Below are 20,064 nucleotides of genomic sequence, written 5' to 3'. Positions count from 1 at the left end.
CCGAGTTCAATTTCATAATTATTTGTCTTGTGTTTTCAATTTCATAATTATTTGTCTTGTGTTCAATTTATTCCATATCGGAATTTTATTCATTAAAACATTTGAATTATCAATACATATGGACAGTACATTCAAGATGAACAATTATATAATCACAAATGAATTCATTTATCAACCAAGTTCTATACTCGTATCTTATCAACTTGTACTTCCTTGTATCGCATAATTCCATGTAACACTTACCAAACTTTGTCAAATTAGTGAACGTCTTACGGAATTGAGTACTTCGTTTTCTCGATGCCATAGTTCAACTATGGTCTTACACATCTTCACATAATGATGCCATAGCCCAGCTATGGTCTTACACATATTCATATATCAATGCCATAGCGCAGCTATGGTCTTACACGAATCACATATCTCACTGATGCCATATCCCAGATATGGTCTTATACAGTAGCATATATCACACCGATGCCATATCCCAGATATGGTCTTATACGAAAATCAGTTGTCACTTGTCACTTGTAGCCAAAGCTACCACTATTCACTGATCAGGTAGCCGAAGCTACCATTTTTCACTGATCAGGTAGCCGAAGCTACCACTTTTCACTGATCAGGTAGCCGGAACTACCACTTTTCACAGATCAGGTAGCAGAAGCTACCACTTTTCACTGATCAGGTAGCTGAAGCTACCACTTTTCACTTGTCATTTATCATTGATCAGATAAGTGTAGCCGAAGCTATTACTTATCACTTTCACTTTTCCTTGATCAGATAAGTGTAGCCGAAGCTATCACTTATCACTTGTTGCCATGGTCCAACCATGGTCTTTTCCTTCAATTCATCTTCTCGCTGAACTGAAATGCTCAATTTTCTCATTTATTCAATTTTCATGCTTTTACATTATTCACGATTTTATCATCAATACATATGAAATAACACATCATGAAATTCACAAAATTAACAAATAATCACTAAAATTTAGCCATATAAACTCACAAGTTCAATTTGTGTATTATAACGATAATCATAATTTCATAATAAATATACCAAATAAAACATTATATCATTTCTAATCCAACACTTATAGATTATAATCGGGCATGTGATCAATTTATACAGTCATTCATATATTTTTGTATATTTTCCTCCTCCTCCTCTCCATTCACATCCTTAGTATAAACAACACACTTGTAAGTAACATTATCCATAATTTTCACTATCTACTTATGTGAATATTCAAGCTGTCCATCTATGTCATAGTCACTAAATTATTTTTATCTTGAGCTACAGAACTCCAAATTAAGATCCATAAATTTTCCCAAAAACTAGACTCATATGTCTTCTTACTATAAAAAAATTCATAATTTTTGGTTGAGCCAATTAATACAGTTTATTCATTGAAGTCTCCCCTGTTCTGCTGTCTGACAGTTCCAACCCTTCTTTACTAAAAATTAATTATCTTCCCGTACAAGATTCGAATGATGTCCTAGTTTGTTTCTCTTGAAAATAGACTCATTTAGGATTCTAAACATATAAATTTAAGCCTCTAATTATATTTATCCAATTTTTGATGATATTCCAAATTCAGAACAGGGGAACCTGAAATCATTCTGACCTTGTCTCACAAAAGTTATTGTATCTCATGATTTACAATTCCATTGCTTACATAATTTCTTTTATAAGAAACTAGACTCAATAAGCTTTAATTTCATATTTTATTCATCCTCTAATTCGATTTCTATAATTTTTGGTGATTTTTCAAAGTTAAACTACTGCTGCTGCCCAAAACAGTTTTAGTGCAAAATATTGATTTCCATTTTACCCCAAATTTCACAATTCATACAATTCAGTCCTTGCTCAATTAACCCCTCAATTAAGATAATTTTCTCAATTAATAATTTTTCTAGAGATTATAAGTTATTTCATAACTATTTAAATTCATAATTTCCACATAAAACTCTAACTTCAAACTCTTTTACAATTAGGTCCCAAACATTCACTTTCTATTCAATTCTTTCAATAAAATCAGAATATAAACAATTTAAAGCTCTAATTTCATGCCAAATCATCATATACTTCCAGAACTCATCCATAACAACTTCAAAAATTATACATGGAATCAAAAACTAATGAACTACTAAGTTGGACCCAATTGTAAAAGTCCAAAAACATAAAAATTTCAAGGAGAAAGCAAGAATTAAACTTACGTGAAGCTAGATTATGAAATCCAGCTTGAACCCTCCTCAATGACTGTTTTTCAGCTGATGAATATGAAGAGAAATGAAGAGAATTCCAGATATTCCAATTTAGTCCCATTTTTATTTAGCCAATTTTGTCAATTTTCCAATTTTGCCATTATTTCACCCATTTCCTGATTTTTCTCAGTTATTGCCGCCCAAAATATCTCCTTTGGGCTTATTTTCACTTTAGGTCCTTCCTCATTTGACAATTGAGCTATTTAATCCTTTTAGCAACTTTTACACCATTTTCAATTTAGTCCTTTTTATTTAATTAACCACCCAAACGTCAAAATTTTCTAACTAAATTTTATTACTACCTCACCAATACTCCATAAATATTTCTAAAAATATTTATGGCTTGATTTATGAAGTCGAGGTCTCGATACCTCATTCTCGACCCAATTTACCTAATTAATTCTTTTAAATCACCAAATTCACTAATTCAAAAATACTTTTATATTCACATTTGACTCATAGGTATTAATTTATTAAATTTTCAACTCACCTGTCGAATTTAGTGATCTCAAATCTCTATTCTCGATACCACTGAAAATTAAGCTGTTACATATTATTATTTAATTAATATTAAATTTAATTGATCATTGTCATTGCTGCTTCATCATTATATATATAGTCATATCACTTATTCGTGTTATCATTCTACTATTATTCCAATTATGTCACGAGCCGTGTTTAAATGTCCATTCTTTACACTATAATCCAAATAAAATAAATATGCATAGTTTTAAACATTACATGTGTATTTATTCGAAAGATTTTGAAAATTAAGGCAATGTTCTGTATTTGGAAATTCTAGAGATCGTGCCTTAACGTACTGGGTTTTGATTTTTCTTGTTTGATCCAAATGATGAATAACCTTTTAAAATTAAAACACGTGAGTTTTGAAAATCAAAAGGCCAACTTATTTTTGAGGGTCTGAAATGTTGTGTCCTAACATACTGGATGTGACATTTTATTACTTCGGGACAAGAAGGTCTTTAGAATCCATTTTGATTTACTTAAGCAAATTCTTCGTATAGATCAACATAAAAAAGGGATCGTATTCTAAATTCTTTTCGAGTTTTTAAATTTCGACATTAATACATTAATTAATCAATTAGGTACCAATTTTGGGCGTTACGAGGGTGCTAATCCTTCCTCGTACGCAACCGACTCCCGAACCCTTTTTCTCAAATTTCGTAGACCAAAATCGTTATTTTAGTAAATCAAAATGTTTTATTAAAATGATCAAATTTCTAGGTGATCCGATCACACCTAAACAAAAAAAAGATTGGTGGCGACTCCCAATTTTCTTTTTCTTTTCAAAATATAAAGTCGACCCGTTTTTTCAAAAAATGGTTTCGACAAGGCCAACATTAAACAAAATACTTGTAACACCCCTAACCCGTATCCGTCGCCGGAATGAGTTACGAGGCATTACCAAAAAAAAAAACCAATTAAACTGACTTTTCTTACATCTCAAACCACCAAGAATATCATAACATTAAATACTTATCAAAATCAATAATCATATTCCATAAATATCAAATTCGAACCAAACTTATATATATGTATATATATATAAAAATAATGTTCACATATTTAAAATTTGCAAAGTTTATTTCTTTATATCAATCACCTTAATGCCATTTTTTTATAATTAAATAATACTCCATCATAACACATCACTGCAAACATCAAATATAAGCCAATATCCATTTCGTTAATTGTATATCAAACAAATTAATTATCAACATCTGTGTGAACTCACATTAAAACCAACTGAAATCATATTGCATAATTTAATATACAATTACACATATAATTTAAACATACTATAACATTGCCAAATATATGGATATTCCACATACTCTAAAGTTAAAAAGGCCAAACCAACATTTGAGTACAAGCTAAAACAATCAACGAAATCAATCATGAAACACATTCATTACTTACCATTTAATAACCGAATTTATCAAACTAATAAAATACCATCCATCACTTTAATTATATTACATTTCATAATTCCATCATTAACATTTATTATACTAAATACATATTATACTTATTATCTTTCATAGCCAAAACATGTTACTTAAAACCACACATACATTCAAATATTCCATCACAAAAATACAAAAACATAATTCATTAAACATTTTAATCAAGATCATATAAAACTAAATTTTAGCATAATAAGCAAACCAATTGCGTATCACATGGTACATAGCACAACATCACACATACCAGGCTCATAACTACATAACCAAGGTGAACACCAACCAAATTTAACAAGACTGAATTTAACATCAAGCTATTTTCGCATGGCTATTATACAAACTAAAATCAAACATTTCCAAAACACTTTCTAGCCTATACATGCCATAGTTCGAGTTCAAATATTTAAATATCAAAGTCGTAGATAGTGTGAAGAATTTTGCTGACGATCCCCGAGCTTGTAATGTAAACCCAAAATCTATAAAAATAGAACAAACATAACACACAGAGTAACCTAACTTAGCTTAATAAGTCAGAAGCAAATGAATATTTCATTAATATTATCAACTTAATTAAACTAAGCCAAAGATCATTATATATCCAACTATACTTCCACACATTTACACAAACTCATAAAACAAAATTTAACTTCATATACCAACATCATTCATTTGGCCGAATATACAAGATCAAATATAATATCACATATATGCATACCTATGTTCTCAAATATGCAAGATCAAATATAATATCACATATGTGCTTACTTATATGGCTGAATATACAAATTCAAATATAATATCACATTTGTGCATAGCTTTATATCCGAATATACAAGATCCAATATAACATCATATATGTACATACCTATGTGACCAAATATTCAAGGTCATTTAGCTCAGTCTACTTGCTCTATTTTCACATCAATAGGAAGTCTTATAAGCATAGGCTTGAAAATAAATCACCGGTACAAAACCTGCTAGGCATAAGCCTAAATCACACACCGGCACAAGGCCTGCTAGACTCAAAGCCTGATTTTATTCACCGGCAATAAGCCTGCTAGGCATAAAGCCCGATCAAATTCACCAGCACAGGGCTTGCTAGGCTCAAGGCCCGAATATCACTATTATAAATCTGTTTCGTACACAATTCATATAACAAAAACTCCATATATTTCATATCGATCATACGGACTTTCGAATGATATAACTTAGTAGAATTAAACTCAAAACAGTATTTCTATATTTAAACACATTCAGCTAGCTCTTTTATGAATCTATAGTTTCCAAAACAGTATATTAAAACTAAGTTACATTCAAGATAAATGATGTTTCATTGCTTAAAGACTTACCTCGGATTTCGACTAACGTTGTAAATTGGCTATTCAACTATTTTTGTTTTTCCCCGATTCAAGTCCGATTTCTTTTGTTCCTAATCTATATAATTTAAAATTAACCTCATTCAAACAAAATTTCATTCAATTTAATCCAACTACACATAAATGGTAAAATTACCATTTTACCCCTAATATTTCATACTTTTACAAATTAGTCCTAATTGCACAAAACACAAAATACACAAAATCTCACCACATCATAGTTAGGCCGAATCTTCCTTATACTCATACTAGTCCATATATTTCATTTATTTTTCATTTTAGTCCTTCATTTTATTATTTTTTCAATTTAGTCCTAATAACTCAAAATAATCAAAAAAATCCAATACAAAACATGTTAATCTAAAACATATATCACATATTTCATCATCAAACAACAAAAATCACAAGCTCTCATCAATGGCATAACTCAAAATATTCATCAAAATCAAAAATTCAAATATGGGTCGGATAGTATTCGAAGCAACGATCTCAAAAATGTAAAAATTATCAAAAAACCGAAACCAAACTAACCTTGAATCAAGCTTGAGAAATGGCCGAATATACCAAGCTTTAGTTTCTTTTTAGTTTCGGTCACAAGTGTGAACAAAATGCATGGCTTTATTTTTTTTTATGTTATAATATATTATATATAATTTATTATTTACATTTTTAACCTTAAAATTTTAATTATAAAACCATATAAAACATTCCTACAACCGTCCACTCATATAGCCAATGGCCTAATTACAACATAAGTACTTTCATTTAAAAAGACAACAACAATTCAGCCCTTATACATTAAACTATCAAGTTTTCATTTTACGCGATTAAGTCTTTTTATTAAATTAAGCACACAAACAATCAAATTTTTATACGAAACTTTCACACATGCAAATTCACATATAATAAACATGAAAAAAATAATATTTAAATATTTTTCTGACTTGGATTCGTGGTCTCGAAACCACCGTTCCAATTAGGGTCTAAATCGGATTTTTACAATACCTATACATGCCATTATAACCAAAATCAAAACATTTGAATGTACCAATAGAATCGATGGATAGTGTGATATAACTCCAACAAGTTTCCAACCCAATCGAGCTTCCGATAATCTGAAAAGTAAAGGAAAACAATTATGTAAGCAATGAATGCTTAGTAAGCTCGTATAAACTTTAATCATATTAATTCATTTCAAATATGAAATTTATACATATCAATAACAATCCAATATCGATACCTCAAGATTTATGAAGCTATATTTAACAACTCACAAGGTGAATAAATCCACATCATCGCTTATACATATCACCCCCAACATAGCAGGATTTTAAATAACTTTAAACCTTACCACTCTTTCATGAGCTCAAGCATATTTTCATTTGAACACTTACCATTTCAATACAATTTATAATTAAACATATTACCATTCAACCAATAGCTTGGCACTTTCCTAAGCATCAAACAACAACACTTGTTAGTATACTTGAATATATTTCATATAAATTCAACATCGATAACCTTATTACCTCAACATGTCAAACTTGAGTTTATACTCATCTCAACTTACATAATTTCCATGTATTTCATGTATATACCTGTATTAGTTTGTATCAACTAATACAATCTCGTAACAAAACATTACCTATTGAACCATTTAGAATATCGTTGGATAACTTTCAAATTCATTAAATAAATCACTTTACCGAAATTTTCTCAATTTGAAGAATGACTTACGAATAAGAGTACATTGTTTCAAGAAGCCCAGGGGCTGAATAGAAGCTCATGAAAGCTAAATAGAAACCCATAAGGGTTGAATAAAAGCTCAAAAGAGTTGAACGAAAACCCATAAGGGTTAATAGAAGCTCAAAAGAGCTTAACAGAAGCTCGAAAGCTTAACAGAAGCTCGTAAGAGCTGAATAGAAACTCTTAATAATTGAACAGAAGCTCATAAGAATTGAATAGAAGCTCATAAGAGCTGAACAGAAACTCATAGGAGTTAAACAGAAACTCGTAAGAGCTAAACAGAAAGTAAAACACGAGAGTTCGCAACAAATGTTGAACCCCGGTTTACTAGGGTAATTTGCCAATATCTTCCTCCAATACTGTCAATTCATCAAATCATGAATGTACTCAAATCCCGCGTTCAGTCCAAACTGAGTATTAAATTCAATAATATTTTTCCAAAAATAATTCAGTTCCAACAATAGAACATATATATATTACCAATCACCAATTAACATTCACTTTAATCAAAATTATACAGAATATAGTTCATACGAACTTACCTAGCTAAATTGTAGAAATACCAAGATTCAGGAGCATTTCGGTAATTTTTTATTTTCTTCGATTTTTCACCCAGTCTTGATTATGCATGAATTAAACATAGCCTAACTTTAGTTTTTCTTGCCATGGTGTTTCGGTGGTTTGGAGAAGATGATAAGTACCAAAATATCTTTCTTCCTTTTTATTTTACTTATTTTAATTTAATTCATCAAATTACCATATTACCCTTGGTTAATAATTAATTTAAAACACCAAATCTATGCCCATATTTGTCCATTACATAAATATATGGCACAATTACCATCAAAGGAAGGTTTAATTTCATAATTGGCCCTTCAATTTAATTAAATTCTAACTAAATAAACTTATTTACAATTTAATCCCAATAAGACTAAAATAACAATTAATCCAAAAGCTAGTGGAATCAATCATGACATCATCATTTGGAAACTTTGACCATGGTTTAATTACCATTTAAGTCTCTTTTCCTTTATCAATTACCCATTTAAAAATCTTTTTAAAACCATATTTGACTCCTAAATATTAAATAATAGAATTTACGAGCTTACTTGTCAGATTTGGTGACCCCGAATCATCGTTTTCAACACCCCTAAAAATCAGGTTATTACAGTGTTGTACCGATTGAAAAGCTATAAGACTCATATGTGATAAACTCACCTTACAGTTGTGAAATGTGATGACAGGAGAGTTGTGTAGTTAGCTAATTTGTTACGGTAATTGTGAATGGATGTGAGTTTTATTATTTTAAAACCTATGAACTTACTAAGCATTTTTAATGCTTACTTTGTTTCGTTTTCTATCTTCTGTAGTGGTCATTTGAGGAACGCGTCAATCGAATCACCTCGGAGTGCACACTAACTAGCTTCCATCTCAATAGACTTTAAACATTTTAAACCCAGTTATGTGACATGTATATAGGCCTTGGTTATGTATATGTGTTTACTTGGATGTTGGTGACTTGCATTTTGATGGTTATATGTTGTAGACATAATTGTGCATAATGGCAATGTGTCAGAAAAAATTGAAGCTTATGAATGGTAAATTTTGAATGTGAATTGGTTGAGTTTGAATGTTAAATGTGAATGGTAATCTATGTTTGAAAGGTTTGCAAATTTGCAAGTTAGAAATGCTATGTTCAAGTACCTAAATGATGCCTATTGAGTTGTTGAAATTTACTAATGGTTAATGAATGGTTGGAATGTATGGAGTTGGTGCAGGTTTGGTTGTGTGCCTTTGAGTACCAATATGATTTTTAGTTAGTTTGGCATGAAAATGGTACTAAAATGTGATAATTGACCTTCTAGCGAAAAGCATCGATACTATAGGTCGAAGTATCGGTATTTTACCAAATGAACAAGATTTCAAAATGACAAAATGCCAATTTGGTATCGATACTAGTGTAAACTATCGATACTTAGGTCCAAGAATTGGTACTTTATCCAAGTATCGATACAAGTTGACTTGTGTCTAAAATTTTGAAAATGGCAAAATGCCAAAACGATATCAATAATTAATTTGGTACCGATACAATCTAACAAGGGTATCGGTACCTTATTCCTAGTATTGATACTTGTGAATTTTAACTTGATTTTTGAAATATCGAAGCCAATGACTGTATCAGTACCTGACCTGGGTATCGATACTAATGCTCATACTTTGAAAGGTTTGCAGTTGGATCCTTAATCATGCTCGAGTTAACTTAAAAACTTTCATAAGCTTGATTGAGTTTCAGTTTTAATTATATGTTGTATTGTGCATGCATTTATGATTGAACGATTGATTATTAAAAATTTAAATGTGATTTGCTCTGGTAATAGTAGTAGCATTCTCGTAGCACGGGTCTAGCGACTGGATGAATCTGGGTAAGGGGTGTTATAAAAAATCAGCTTATAGAGTAGTTATTTTTTAAACAAATTTTTATTTTATATTTTTAAAAAATAAATTTTAAGTGATTAATTAATTATTTACATTGATTTTTGAATTAAAAAAATGTAGTTAAGAAGTAGGGAAATAGTATTTTTTTATATGTTATTTTATGTAGTTTTTTAATATAATAAAATTACTATTTTCATTTTAATTTATTTAAGTTTTATCATTTTAAAGGTGTTTTTAAGTCTTTTAAAGTTTGACTCCATGGTTGACATTCATATTTATTTTTAAAAAATTTCTCAAAATTATAAATCTCTATAATAGTAATATATTTTAAAATTATTATTTTGTAATATTTTTTATACAATGGGTACTTTTACCCATAATTTTAAACCCCTAAAGAAAAAGAAATTATATGCTTTAAGCATTTAAATTTAGATTTTCATGACAATTGAGTTAAGAGTTAATCAACATTAAATTTTTAATATTTTAAACATTGAGTTCATGATTAAAATTCATAAAATCTTAGAAATTAATTTATCTCAAAATTTCTCAATTCTATATTTATTTAACACTCATTATCTTGTCTTATTAAAAAATTGAATAACATTAATAAATGTTGGATGTAATGATAAGACACATTACACTCTTAAAAAGAGGATTCAAATTCAAACATTGAAAACAATATTGTTGAAAGAGACAACTACAAACTCTAAAAGAATCAATCTCTGTAGACTATTAAACGGATATGAAGAATGCCTTGGTTAGAAACATAAGATTGGACAAAATATTTATCTCATATTTCATTAGAAGAAATTTTTTTAAGGGTGAACTACATTAGTCACTAAATTACGTGTAAGTTTTCGTCTTGGTCATTTAGTTAAAAAAATTGTAATTTGGTCACTAAACTATTTAAAAGTTTTCATTTAAGTCACTAGACCGTTAAAATTGATGTTAAATGGTTTTTTTCTTCGCATTACCTACACCACTCGGAAGCTTTCTATCTCCTCCTTTTCTACCGTTCAGCTTTTTTCCATCAAATATCTTTTGAAGTCATGAATTTGCAAACCAAAATTTAAACAAATTTTTTCTACAATCGTTGACACTAACTGTCAGATTGACTTGGATCTAAAGTATGTTATTCTATTTGTCGAAGGGTATTGATTTACCATACCGATCGACAAATTGTTCCTTAGAGCTCGTTGATAAAATTTTTTTCTAAAAAAAAATAACAACTCAGATAGTTAGGTAAAAATATTTGAAAAGTTCAATAATCAAATTATAACCATTTTTCTTAAATTAAGTGATAAAAATGAAAATTTATAATTTTTTTTATAGAGAGAACTAATTTTCCTGTTCTTTGGAAAGAGTAAGCCAACTCATAATTGGGACATCTTATAATAATCTTGTCTAACAGCAAGTTGTATAGTTAGATATATCCCTGTATTGTGTGAAATCCCAAATCTAAAATCTTTTTGACTCTTTTGTTAAAGGTTTTTAGGCTTTTTCCTCAACGTTTACCCCCATTCCTCACTTTTCTTTATCTCTTGTCTGAAATCGATTCAATTATTTCCGTGGGAACTTCCAAAAAGTGGGTTTTAATTGAATATTCCAAATTTCCAATGCAATTGCAATTTGGGTTTTGTCAGTTAAGTCTTGATGAACTGATAAAGCCTTCCATCTTGGTAAGTATTTGTTGATGGATTTGAGTTGTTGAGCTTGGATTTTCATTTGGGTATTCTTCTTCTTGATTGGGTTCTTCTTTGATCGTCGATTATTTTCAGTTTTTATTGGTTGACTTTGATTTTTGGTTGCATATTTGATCCGGGTTTTGTTTCTTTTGGCTGTTTTTTTGGGTTATTTAAAGTTGGGTTAGAGAGGATTGGAGTTTAATTTTCTTTTTCCTTTTCTGGGTAGCTTTATGAGTATAAAATGACCTGAAAACAAAGGGGGAAATTCTTCCATATATATCAATGGTTTGATTTGCTAGTAAATTTGCTATTTTTGGTGACTTCTGGTTAAGTAAGCCTCTAAAGACCTTTTTCTATAAAAAAAAACAAAAAACAAATAATTCAGTTTTATTTTGCTAGTTTTAAGTTACTTTTTCAAATAAAAAGAAATCTTTTTTGAAACTAGTGCTTGGATCCTCCAATGGTTTTTATATATATATATTATATTGTGGCTGGATCCTTTAAGATGAATTCTAAAGTATATAGATTGAACTTTTAATGTCTTGTATTATTTTATTGGCACTGAATGTATTAGTTTATAATACTAGAAAGTGAGAGAATTGCTGCAAATCTTATGAAACTTTTGCAGTTGAGGATTTAAGAGAAGACATCGGATTCGTCCCACTTCCTCCCCTGCGCGGTTGCTGCTATACGAGATCTAGCAAACTGCGTATTCGCAGACAATTAACTTTCAAAAGCTAGAATTATGGCGCCTGGTGGTGGTAGCTGCAAAGAGGTGATCGAGTCCCGAGTTACATTTTCAGATTACGATATGGCAACTTCAAGTGCGGATTTAAGAGGTTCCCCTTTAAGAAAAACAGCAACTGCTTTAAGTGGAAATCTGGGATCGACATCAATGAACGATGTCCACGAACTACTGGAGTGTCCCGTTTGCGTAAATTTGATGTATCCTCCAATTTACCAGGTAGATTCACCTAAAGCTAAAGTATTTCAAGATGTATTCTCTTTAAGAATTATTTTTTTTCAGAGTCAGAATTGGTATGCATTCATATTTGATATCGTATTTTATGCAAAGCGAAACGAACTATAACATTAGTAAATCAATCAAGATTGAAGAAATTGACATCACATATATTTGTAAACTACAAAGCTTGAGACAGGTTATCATCTCACATCAATTGAAGTAATTGATAAAATGCTAATATTTTAACTACTGATTTGTTGCGGATACTGTGATTATGCTATTTCTTTACTGAACTATTTGGATGCTTAATGCTATGTTGTTCCGACTCTTCCTGACACCTGTGCTCAATGCATATTTGAATGTGAGTACAAGGATGTAACCCTCCAAGACCCTCAAAATATATGCAAAAACTTTAAAAAAGTTGAACATACCTGTGCTGGATACATACTCATATCGAACACTTGCACTTGAGTCTGAGCAATATAGGCCTGAAAATTGGGCTGTTGATAGAGATATATAGACAGTGCCTTAATACTTAGTATGCAAGAATGAAGGCGTGTTTAGCAGTATTACATTTCCATCTCTTTGGTTGCATTAATGCATCAAAATCATAACATGAACTTTTTACTTCAACAATCTGCTAGTGACAGGCTGACAACTTTTCTTATCTTCTATGTTAGTGTCCCAATGGCCACACTGTATGTTCAACTTGCAAGACTAGAGTTCACAACTGTTGCCCGACTTGTCGCAATGAACTCGGAAATATAAGGTGTTTGGCTCTAGAGAAGGTAGCCGAGTCGCTGGAACTTCCTTGCAGTTACCAGATTCTGGGTTGTCATGATATTTTTCCATACTACAGCAAGCTCAAGCACGAAAAAAACTGCAGGTATCGCCCGTATAGTTGCCCATATGCCGGAGCTGAATGCTCTGTCACTGGTGATATTCCATTTCTTGTCATGCATCTCAAGAATGATCACAGGGTAGACATGCATGACGGGTGCACTTTCAACCACCGATACGTCAAATCCAATCCCCACGAAGTGGAAAATGCCACGTGGATGTTAACTGTAAGCTTTCTCGTCCTCTCTGTTACATTACACAAACTTGCAACCAGATCACAAACTTTCCTACATCATCTCAAATAGGTCTCTTGTCCGATCCAAATTGCATTTGTAAACTGATTACACAGTGATAAATGTTTAGGACTGGAATTCTAACCAACTTTATTGATTGCATTGGAATTCTAACCAACTTTATTGATTGCATTCCTTATTATGTTCTGCTGTTAATTGAATGAATTCTTCAATACTCGAAAATGCTAGAATGCTTTTATGTTTTCGAAATGAGTGGTATGTTATTTACCGATCAATTAATGTCCAATTTGGTACAGGTTTTCAATTGTTTCGGACGACAGTTTTGCTTGCACTTTGAGGCATTTCACATAGGAATGGCACCAGTTTACATGGCCTTTCTGCGGTTCATGGGTGACGAAGACGAGGCAAGACAATTTAGTTATAGTCTGGAAGTTGGGGGCAGCGGCAGGAAGTTTATGTGGCAAGGGGTGCCTAGAAGCATCCGTGATAGTCACCGGAAAGTTCGAGATAGTCAAGATGGACTTATCATTCAACGGAACCTGGCACTCTACTTCTCAGGTGGTGATAGACAGGAACTGAAGCTGAAAGTGGCTGGCCGTATTTGGAAAGAACAATGAGGCAAACCTATCGTGCACTGTAGTTAAAATTTGTCTCAGAAATAATAATGTATAATGAAAGGGTCGCTAGATTCATGCATTTTTTTCCCGTAAATTTTGTACATAAAGAGAGAGAGAGAGCACATTGTGAAGGAAATTATGGAATTTATTTATGATATTTGAATACTATCCAAATTTGCAGAAATTGATCTTATCAAGCTAAGCAGCAGTGAGCAATCATTGATCAAAGAAATTGACTTTCAATAAGTAACACCATAAGTAACATTCATATAATATACTGCAACCATTTCTGTCTATTCTTTCAATACTCTACTAAAAACTACTTTGCCAGGTACATTTATTATTATCAATGAGGAGTTCGAGGGTCATAGCAAGCTGAAAGCAGTCCACAGCAGCCCAAAGCTTTGCACCTGAAAATTCAATTGAATACTGCAAATTTAAAGGGAGGGCAAATTGTGCAAATCATTTTATACTATTATCTGAATTGTAATTTGGATATTTATTTTTCCATTTTTCAAATTTGAATTTGGATTTGATAAGTTTTGAGTTTTAAAACTTGGGAATTATTTTAAGTTAAAGTCAATTTTATTTTGGGTTTGAATCATATCGGATTACGTCATTCTACCTTCAATTATTTGGTTTTAAATTTTAGTATACAAAATTATTTTGACCACTAAATTTAATATACTTCAATTTCTTAATTTTAAAATAAAATTAGATTAAAGCTGAAGTAAGTTTAAATTTATTATCAAATAAAAATTAATAACTTATTAACAATTTAAATTTATTAACCTATAATATATAAAACCATAAACAACTGAAGAAACTAATAATTATTATAGCTTATTTTTTAAATTGTTATTGTGAATATTTTTTTATTGGTAATACAATTTATTTAATTTTAAAATGTTAATAATATTTATTTAGTCTAAATTTTGTTTTCCTTAAAATAGGACAAGTGTAATGCAATGAATAAAAAAATTCATTCTCATTGAATCGATTTTGAAAAACAATTTCAGGTAAGCACTTCATTCAATCGGTTTGAATTTTTTTTTTAATTAATAAACTGAAATAAGCCATACATTCCTAATTTATTTCTCGGGAAATAAAAATTTTAACAAACAAATCAAATTAAACTTCAATTATATAAATAAATAAAAAACCATGAAAACGAAAATCAAATCTGAATTTTTTTTGGATCAACAGAAATCAATTAAATTTTTGTGATTTAAAAAAAATAAAAAATATATAATTGATATGCTATAAATTAAAACAAATTAATAATTTAGATTATAAATATTATTTTTATTAAATTACTTTTTTAAAATATACTTAATTTAAGTTGAAGTCACTTTGATTTACTTATTATTTATATTATTGTGTCTAGCTAATTTTGGTTTCAGATCAGATTGAATTTCAAGTTTGGAAATTCAAATCAATGTATTCAAAATTTTAAATTTAAATTGAAATCTTTATTTTCATGTAAATAAAAATATCCCACTATTTAATGGTGCCAAAAAGTGAAGCCAAAGGGGCGGCAAGCCGTTTGGCCACCCTCCATTAAATTTAAAAAATATATATATTTTTTAAGCTCCTTAGAAAATAAAAATATGAATTAAAGCCTTTTAAGCACTTGGTGAAATGAAAAAAATTATATTTATAATTTACCCACACACACAAAAAAAGAAGATTTTTTAACACTCAAGATTGATTTTATAATTTTATCTTCACTCTAATAAATGATTTCTAAACCTGGAGGATGCTATTAAGATTGAAATCTTAAGAAAAAGAAGAAGTAAATTAAATTGAATTTTAATCAAATTTAAGACTGTATTTAAGGGAAAACAAAGTTAATTTAAAAAAACACTTGAAAAGATGTTATTTTGATGGAAAATTGAGGGATAGAAAGCAGAGAAATAGATTACAGCATATTCATGAAGCCTCCTCCCCCTTTCTTTGTTGTAGCTGGACAACATGGTACATCATCTTCACCTGCACTTTGAAATAATTAAATTAAGATCATGGGATAAATCGATACCTTCTCTGCTCAACCCATCATTGCTATCAAATTTCTTAAATTTGGTTGAACTGAAAATACAAAATCTATATTTGCTTCAACAAATTAATGGATGGAAAGAAAAAGCTCAAAAAAAATTAAAGTAAAGCCAAACCTGCTGTTGAGTTCCCAGTGTCACGCGGGTGATAAACCTTGCTTTGTTTTTTTTTTTTGGCAACATTGGTCTCCCCTCCTTTGTATTTGAAAGAAGGGTTAAAGTGGTATTTATAAAGCAAATAAATGGGGATGAAGGAATATATAAATTTTAAAAAGATGGGGGCTACTTTAACTTTTAATCTCTTTCTATCTCATCCTAATTGAATGAAATTTTTAATTAAAGGGTTTTCCATCATAAAGTAATTAGATTAAAAATGTAATTATTGGAATGTAATTACAAGTAATTTTTTATTTCTTTAGACTTGTTTAATTGATAGAGTATAATTGAAATACTTGAATTACACTCAATTCAGTGAGATTTATTAATTGTTATGAATTTCCAAACATGTCTAAGATGTATATAAATAATTATACCCAAAATGACTTTTCAATTGCGTCATTAATTCTCAAATTTGTCTACCAAAATTTTGTCTGTAATAGAGATGTGACTGTTATAAAAAGATAATTATTTTAAACCTACAATAGAATTCATATCATGAATTTCTATCAAATAAAGAAAGTGAGATTATTTTTAAAAAAAAAAGAAAAAGTATGCAACAAATCAACAAAATTAAAATACGTATAGTAGGTGCATCCATTATTACGTTTATGCATTTCTTTTACATTCCTTTACATGATTAATTATGAAGATCAACATGTAAAATCTTTTAAACCTAAATCTTATGCAAAACAAATCCCCAAAATTGCATAAAGAATTATTTTAGGATTTTAGAATAATATGACTTTCACAAGCTTAAGAAATACTTAATGCGGAATTGGAGTTGACTATTATACGAAGAACACCCGATAAATTGATTTCTCCCTCTTAACCTTTTCTCTTAATTACACAAACCCTAAGTGATGGAAGTTATAATCTTTATGTCTATTTTGTGTATGTAACCCTAATAGATAGAGGGAGGATCAATTTATAATGATCAACTTTTAATTTGGTATATTCATCAAGCAACCAAATGAATGAATAAAATTTAACTTCTATCAAAAGTAAAATTCTTATCCCAATAAATTGAGCCATATGAATTTCAGACTTGGCCCACATAAATTGAGCTAATATTCTCCCACTTAGCCTAATGAGATAAAACATAAACTTTAATAAAATAAACATTAAAATATTGAATTCAAATATGCAAACAATCCAAGTATATCTTAGTTCTCCTTTGGATAGATAATAAAATATACTATCATAAATAAATGCTAATAACCTCAATGGACAAATAAATAATTTTCATCAAATATACATGACATCTTTGGACATTCAAATATTCATTTATCACCATAATTTTCACTATTCATAGAATAAAAAATTCACCTTTAACTAATTCTAAAGTTTTAATGAGTAGTGAAAGTCAATAAATCCATTTATCAATCATAAAAATTTAATTAATTACATCGATATTGACAATTTATACATGCATGATTTAATTGACATATATAAAACTTTCTAAGCAGGCCACTTTGGTGACTAACAAATTATATATATCACATAGACATCAAATATATATGCATATATCTTTCTTTCTTTTTTTAATTTTAAATCAAAATATCACTTATGCACATAAACAAATCATGTGTCATTCTGTAATGTCCCGAAATATGAATGTTTGACTAAGAAATATTAGAGTAATTAAATCTTTGTATCGATGGCTATGTGCTCTGCTTATGTGTTCGAGGTCAAGAGTTTTGAGTCATACTTTTAGAAAGTTTTGTTATTTATTTTAGCATAACCTTTATCCTTGAATAGTCGATTTAATTTTGATTTTGTGTAAATTAATGACAAGAATGAGCTTGCTGGTTCGATGGTTATGCTTCTGTATTCTCCTTGGTTATACGTTTGAGCCTTGGCGTGTGCGTTAAGAAATATTTTTTTGTTATTGTTGGAATTCTGACGGGCGGTTTTAACTAGAGTGTTCATGGGCCGGGTCGGGCCGGATTCGGGTCGGGCTCAACTAAAAAATTATGCCCATTTATTGGGCTTGGGCCAGGCCGAGCCCAATAAATAGGCCTAAAATTTTGCCCAAGACCGACCCGGATAAAAATACTAAAACCCGGGTCTGGCCCGGCCCGCCCATATTATTTTTTATATTATTTTTAAATATATATAATACATCAAAAATACTAAAACATCAAAATAAATATTTCCCAACAAATTGAAAATAAATTTTAAAAAATATGTAGACTTAAATAACACTAAGATAAATGCAACTTAACAAGCAAATGCTTCTAAAATAATAATAAAAATTAACAAATGCCTTTAAAATAATAAGAAAATTAACAATAAAATAAATTTTATACAATACCCAAACAATAACAACAAAATAGTAGCAACATAATAGTAAAATTGTAGCAAAATAGGGAGAAAACAACAAGAAAGTAACATTCAAAAATAAAAAAAATGCAGATTTTTTTTGTCCTTTAGTGAATTCAGGCCGGGTCGGGCCGGGCTCCGGCTAAAATTACCTTACTTGAGGCCCGACCCATATTTTAAACGGGCCTTTTTTTTTTGTCCAAGCCCATTTTTTGAGCCTTTATTTTTGCCCAAACCCTCCCACATTTCGGGTAGGCCTTCGGGTCGGGCCGGGTAGCCCGACCCATGCACACCTCTAGTTTTAACCATTAAAACTAACGTTCATTTCTTTTTCTTTTCCTTTTGTTGTTTTATTTTTCCCATTTCTCTTTTCTTTTTCTTATTTTTGGTTCGTCTCTCCTCATTGGTTGCCGTTAAATTCTTTGTAGTATATTCAGGTAAGTACGTTCATCGTATTGTTAATTGAAAGTTAATTTAGTAAATCTCGTTGTGAATTTCTTAAAAAACATCGGGTTCGTTCTGTCGAAATGACTTTGTTTTTGTTGGGTTGAATTCTTATGATTAAGCAACTTTTGGCTTCTTAATTTTAGGCGTAGGTATCGAAAGTAACGTTTCTTGACATGTTATTCGAGTGGTTGCTGCTGATTCTCTGGTAAGCATTAGTTTCGTTGGAAGTTTTATGTCAAGGTTTTCGACATAGTTTAGAAAGTGTTAAATTGTGCAAATTATGTTGTTGTAGTCATTTAATTGGTTTTCGGTTGGTTAATTTAGGCTCCAAAATTCCTCTGCATTGTTTTTACATCAAAACTACTTCAGGTGCATACCGAAAACCTGAGTTTTTACAAATTTCAGACGCTGCAGAACATGAATGTCGACGCCACACGACTGTATGTCAAGCCATGTGGTAGGCTGTGTAACTCACTATTCACCAAATATGAGCTACATGGGTGAAGGATACGGCATGTGCCCAGATCGTGTGTGGTCATGTTAATGTAAGGTTCACACGAGCCAAGGACAGGAGCGTGTGTCCAGGCCGTGTAACTCACTGTTTACAAAATAAAGATCACACAGGTGGTTGACATGACCGTGTGTTAGGTCGTGTGAGAGACACGGGAAGGCACATGGGCATGTGCCAAGCTGTGTAAGGTCACACAGGCTAGCTACTCAGGCTATGTGAAACCACACTAGCATGTGGGCCAGTATCCTGAATTTTTGCTCTTGGACCACGAGCATCGCATGAAACGAATACAAGCCTTTACTAAGGCCGTATGAACTGAATTAACCTGTATAAACTAATATTCTGTAACTTGAGACTATGTACTAAAAATCTTTATGTGTGTGTTGCAAATGAAAAATGTTAATGGT

The 20,064-nt window shown here is 30.4% G+C and overlaps 2 protein-coding genes across 2 annotated transcripts; one reads left to right on the top strand and one right to left on the bottom strand.

Moving 5' to 3' along the window:
* Nucleotides 1–11,162: 11,162 nt before the first annotated feature.
* On the top strand, nucleotides 11,163–14,348 carry LOC107896439 (E3 ubiquitin-protein ligase SINAT2). Its single transcript, XM_016821603.2, has 4 exons — nucleotides 11,163–11,483; nucleotides 12,118–12,453; nucleotides 13,134–13,520; nucleotides 13,844–14,348. The coding sequence occupies exons 2-4, from the start codon at nucleotides 12,235–12,237 to the stop codon at nucleotides 14,162–14,164; spliced, it is 927 nt and encodes a 308-aa protein (XP_016677092.1). The 5' UTR covers nucleotides 11,163–11,483; nucleotides 12,118–12,234; the 3' UTR covers nucleotides 14,165–14,348.
* A 35-nt stretch (nucleotides 14,349–14,383) lies between these two features.
* On the bottom strand, nucleotides 14,384–16,777 carry LOC107895449 (uncharacterized). Its single transcript, XM_016820726.2, has 4 exons — nucleotides 16,752–16,777; nucleotides 16,336–16,523; nucleotides 16,090–16,156; nucleotides 14,384–14,574 (listed from the first exon to the last, which is right to left on the bottom strand). Exons 1-4 carry the CDS (start codon nucleotides 16,775–16,777, stop codon nucleotides 14,511–14,513), a joined length of 345 nt encoding a protein of 114 aa, XP_016676215.1. The 3' UTR covers nucleotides 14,384–14,510.
* Nucleotides 16,778–20,064: the final 3,287 nt, after the last annotated feature.

This window comes from Gossypium hirsutum, chromosome A10 (assembly GCF_007990345.1).
Source record: "Gossypium hirsutum isolate 1008001.06 chromosome A10, Gossypium_hirsutum_v2.1, whole genome shotgun sequence".
Taxonomy (NCBI): Eukaryota; Viridiplantae; Streptophyta; class Magnoliopsida; order Malvales; family Malvaceae; genus Gossypium; species Gossypium hirsutum.
Note: the sequence above shows the minus strand (reverse complement) of the source record. Positions and strands in the feature narration are given on the sequence as shown.

What these genes read in the sequence shown, in the direction of transcription:
- LOC107896439 (XM_016821603.2), top strand. Translation starts at nt 12,235, where the DNA reads ATGGCGCCTGGTGGTGGTAGCTGCAAAGAGGTGATCGAGTCCCGAGTT. An exon ending in TGTATCCTCCAATTTACCAG is followed by an intron (nt 12,454 to 13,133) that starts GTAGATTCACCT and finishes CTTCTATGTTAG; the next exon opens with TGTCCCAATGGCCACACTGT. An exon ending in ATGCCACGTGGATGTTAACT is followed by an intron (nt 13,521 to 13,843) that starts GTAAGCTTTCTC and finishes AATTTGGTACAG; the next exon opens with GTTTTCAATTGTTTCGGACG.
- LOC107895449 (XM_016820726.2), bottom strand. Translation starts at nt 16,777, where the DNA reads ATGACGCAATTGAAAAGTCATTTTGG. An exon ending in CAATTGAAAAGTCATTTTGG is followed by an intron (nt 16,524 to 16,751) that starts GTATAATTATTT and finishes AGGATGAGATAG; the next exon opens with AAAGAGATTAAAAGTTAAAG. An exon ending in CACTGGGAACTCAACAGCAG is followed by an intron (nt 16,157 to 16,335) that starts GTTTGGCTTTAC and finishes TTCAAAGTGCAG; the next exon opens with GTGAAGATGATGTACCATGT.